The sequence below is a fragment of the Mixophyes fleayi genome, chromosome 7 (genome assembly GCF_038048845.1).
Source record: "Mixophyes fleayi isolate aMixFle1 chromosome 7, aMixFle1.hap1, whole genome shotgun sequence".
Lineage (NCBI taxonomy): Eukaryota > Metazoa > Chordata > Amphibia > Anura > Limnodynastidae > Mixophyes > Mixophyes fleayi.
The window spans coordinates 102,793,289-102,797,313 of NC_134408.1; the positions used below are offsets into that span (position 1 = coordinate 102,793,289).

At 32.3% G+C, this 4,025-nt stretch overlaps 1 protein-coding gene across 1 annotated transcript; it reads right to left on the bottom strand.

The window, feature by feature from the left end:
- Positions 1-335: 335 nt before the first annotated feature.
- On the bottom strand, positions 336-3,094 carry LOC142096996 (gamma-crystallin 1-like). Its single transcript, XM_075178605.1, has 3 exons — positions 3,041-3,094; positions 2,103-2,345; positions 336-700 (listed from the first exon to the last, which is right to left on the bottom strand). The coding sequence occupies exons 1-3, from the start codon at positions 3,047-3,049 to the stop codon at positions 425-427; spliced, it is 528 nt and encodes a 175-aa protein (XP_075034706.1). The 5' UTR covers positions 3,050-3,094; the 3' UTR covers positions 336-424.
- Between the last annotated feature and the right edge of the window lie 931 nt (positions 3,095-4,025).

Sequence of the window (4,025 nt, forward strand, 5' to 3'; positions counted from 1 at the left end):
TCTACAAATGACAGCTAGAATCTGATTGGTTGCTATAGGCAACATCTCCACTTTTTCAAACCCGTAGTTTAGTAAACAAAAGTTTATAGTTTTGGTTAAACTCAATATTAAATGAACTGTTGTTTGTTCAGTACATCTGAGTTGACTTAGATTCTTGCTACATCTTTCATACCGAAGATATTTCATAACCTCGTTCTCTTGAGTATAGATCTGTCCAGTTAACCCTTTCAGTTACTGCTTTTCTTCTGAGTATCCTCACATGTGTAAAAGTGCTTTGTTTTCAAAATTAGAAAGTAAGTTAAAGTTAACTCTGTGTTCTGGTGAAAAAAATGCATAATAAGAGTGCACAGATTTAAACTTCAAGGAAAATGAATATATTAGGTATATGGTAATTAATTTAAGCACATGAAAAAATTTCAGCATTTTAGTACAAATCAGAGATGCGTCTAAAAGAGCCAACTCTGGCGTTCATGGCTCCCCAATCTGTAAATCTTCTGTATTCCCCATGTTTCAGGTAATACTGACGTCCTCTATAGTTGGGCTGTTCAAAGAAGATCCAATATCCTTCAAGGACATTGCAGGAATGGATGTCATGATAATTAAATTCTTCATTCACGTAAGGACAATCTTCAGTGAATTCCATCATCTGACCTCTGAAGTCCTCCCTCTCGTAGATCCTAATTCTGAAGGAGCCTTGGTGCTATTGCAGAAAACAGAATACTATAAACAACACACATTTTTCTAATATTACCAATACTACAGCAAATTCTAATTATCAGAGTGAATAATTTCAATCAATACTGAAACCTATCCTACTAAATCTAAAATACAAGAGTTGCAAATAACATTAAAAAATATTTATACGCAAATGTTTCAGCAACCTAATAGAGAGTTAGGTTTGTCTGTGATCTTTAGAAAGTATGTTTTTATGTCCATCTAATTTCTCATCTGTAAAGCTGCAGATATGGGCAGATTTGCCTAATTGCTAATTATGTCCTTATTGACTGCACAAAATGTTATCTGACCACTAGTTGCTCTGGCTTTACTGCTGGATAAAATAGGATCCAATTAATGCAGTCTGAAGATAACTGCACTCACTGTTTGATTGCAGTTGCCATCTGAGTACATTTACCGCTAGTTCTAATCTACATCCTTATCAGATTTTGAATGGTATTGGCTGTCTTTTTTGGTCTTGACCAATTTTTTTTTTTTTCATATACACAAAGTTTTTTGTGGCCAGCTTGGTCTAAAATATCTGTGTGCAGGTTTAGTATAATGAAGGACATTGAAGTTAAAGTGTCAAACATATAAAACATGTTTTCTGCATGTTATGTTATATTAATCCATACATATATATATATATATATTTATCCATGCAACCAAATGCCTTTTCAAGTTATGAGTATTTATATAGTATGTTTTGCTGCTCTTTAAATGGCCTACACTTTCATGTCTTCTATTTCTTCTCCAGCATGACCTGCTATTGGCTAGGATAATCTCCACTCCAGCTCATATGTATTCCTACAGTCACTCAGAGCCCACACCAGCGCCTAGTGACTCTTCAGTGGGCTGCATTGGGTAAGGTGGCAAGGAAGGGATCAGGGTGGTTCAGACAATTTTATAATATTCTTGAAAGGAATTTAAAATTAAAATAAGGACATTTTAGGTCAATGTACAAACCACTGATCCACATTTTAGAATCTCTGATGTGCCTAAAACGGATACCTTATCTCTATCTCCCTTGTCCTAGCTATAACTGACCTACTAGTGACCAATAATCTTTTTTAATTTTAACAGGATTTGATGTTCCTGTTTTTTATGAGGGAGTATGAGCTTCATCTCCACTAGTCTTCTTATCAATCTTGCTCTGATCCCAAATATATTGAGGGAATAATATTTCAAATCATTTCAATGTTGATGACACCTTAGATGGGTTCACAGAACATATTCATGTAAATAGAGCTAAACCTCTAGATTTAAATACCAATAAAACTGCCACTAAAAATTTAATTATATAATATTGTTATAATTTAATTCTGCCTTTATCAGCTAGATAATTATGTTGTTAATAACCAGAAATATCTCTAGGGAATCCATATTACCTGAGGGATTAAACGGCAGGACCTGATGGAATCACTCAGACCAGACCAGTGCTGACAATCTGGGTACTCGCCCCTCTTTACAAAGTACTGTTGTCCAGTGTAATTGGGACGCTCATAAATCATCCAGTTTCCATTCTCAACTCGGATAGAGTTGCAGCGACTGAAGAAAGAGTTCAGTTCAGAACTGTCAGTGCTGCACTCATGGGAACGGCCCTGGAAGTTCCTATCCTCATAGAAGATGATCTGAAAAATATTAGGCAAAAATTATTATTTTATTGTAGACAAGGTTGTTAAAATCCAAAGCAATACATTTTGTCTATTAGTATCGATCGTTTACTAAAATAAATGGCCATAAAAACAAACACTGTAAAAGTATTCTACAATTTTACATTGTAACTTAGTATAATAGCATTAATTTTGAAAAAATAATATTATGTAATTAAAGTGAATGAACTTCCATTGCTGAAATAAGTACAGGCTAAAATGGGACAATGTAAGGGCAGTATTTAATTAGTGGTGCTGTAGGTAGTAGTGTTTGGAGAACAGAGCAAAAATATATTATTTTAAAAAACAGCTTACTGTTTCCTATGTGTGCTTTGAATAACCATTAAAGTATATTAATTTTGTACATTTAAGGTTATATTAATTTATAAACAGGAGGCGAATAGAGTAGAAACAGTACCACTACTGTACTCAGGAAAGGGAAGATTTTGTTGTTTAAATTGACAGATATATACTTAGTTCTGTTTTATGATCTTTTTTATGCAAAATACAATTAAACATAATTATCAAAGTAGCAAAATATAGGTATTTGCAATGCTGCATTAAATTACATACAGCAGCTTACAGTGATATTTCTTGAATTTCTGTACCTAAATACATCTATATTATAGTACATATAATAATATATGTAATAACAGTATTGACAATCATATTACCTTATCCATTTTGAATGTTAGTGAAGTGATGTGAAGAGAAATAGACCATTCCAATTTATACTAGTTGCCAACAATGCACTTTGCATGACAATGACTTAATTAAATAGAATGTACATCAGATTGACAATGTCAGCAGTTCTCATCATGGGATTGTAACACAACAAAATCACAAACTCAAGCAACTTGTTTTATTTTACTCTGCATTGCTATTTAAACTGTAGAGTCAATCGTACAACAGCTGCTATTGAACATAATGTTGATTAAGAGACTATCTGAGAAATAAGCATATTTTGTAGTTCACATAAAGGCCACTGTTTAAAACGTTTGCTATTTTTGCTGTTAATAGCACCAAGGGTCTAATAGTGTGCCAGTATATATATATATATATATATATATATATATATATATACACAGTGTATATATATATATATATATATATATATATATATATATATATATATATATATATAAATACGCACACACACACTCACATATTATATATATATGTATAAAACTATTCTCATTAATAAACTCCTGGTAGTTTCCAGTTAATCCCCAAGAAACACAAATAATTTTCTGCTTTTAATTTGCAGGAACATTATATATGTCATAAGCTTATGCTTATTATGAAGAAAGACTACATGCAAAATGTAGCGTAATGTAAAATATTTTAATTTATTCTCACTATAACAGTCTTACACATAATATGAGACAGGGTAGTAAGCATAGATGGTAATACAAAATATTATTTTTCTTGCATGTTTAACAACTATGTATAAGCAATTTATGTGTTTTTGTATGTGTGTGTGCATATACTTGTGTTCCTACACTTGTGGTACATTTAAATGTTTATACACCAACACTGTGGGGACCTCAGATTGAAGTCCTCATGAAACTAACTATGCTAGTCAATGCAGGAAATTTTGCTCATATACCCAGCATCAAAGTCTAGCATGTCCCAACAAGTCACTTTTTTATGGCCAAA

What these genes read in the sequence shown, in the direction of transcription:
- LOC142096996 (XM_075178605.1), bottom strand. An exon ending in CCTGCCGTTTAATCCCTCAG is followed by an intron (nt 701 to 2,102) that starts GTAATATGGATT and finishes TTTCTGCAATAG; the next exon opens with CACCAAGGCTCCTTCAGAAT.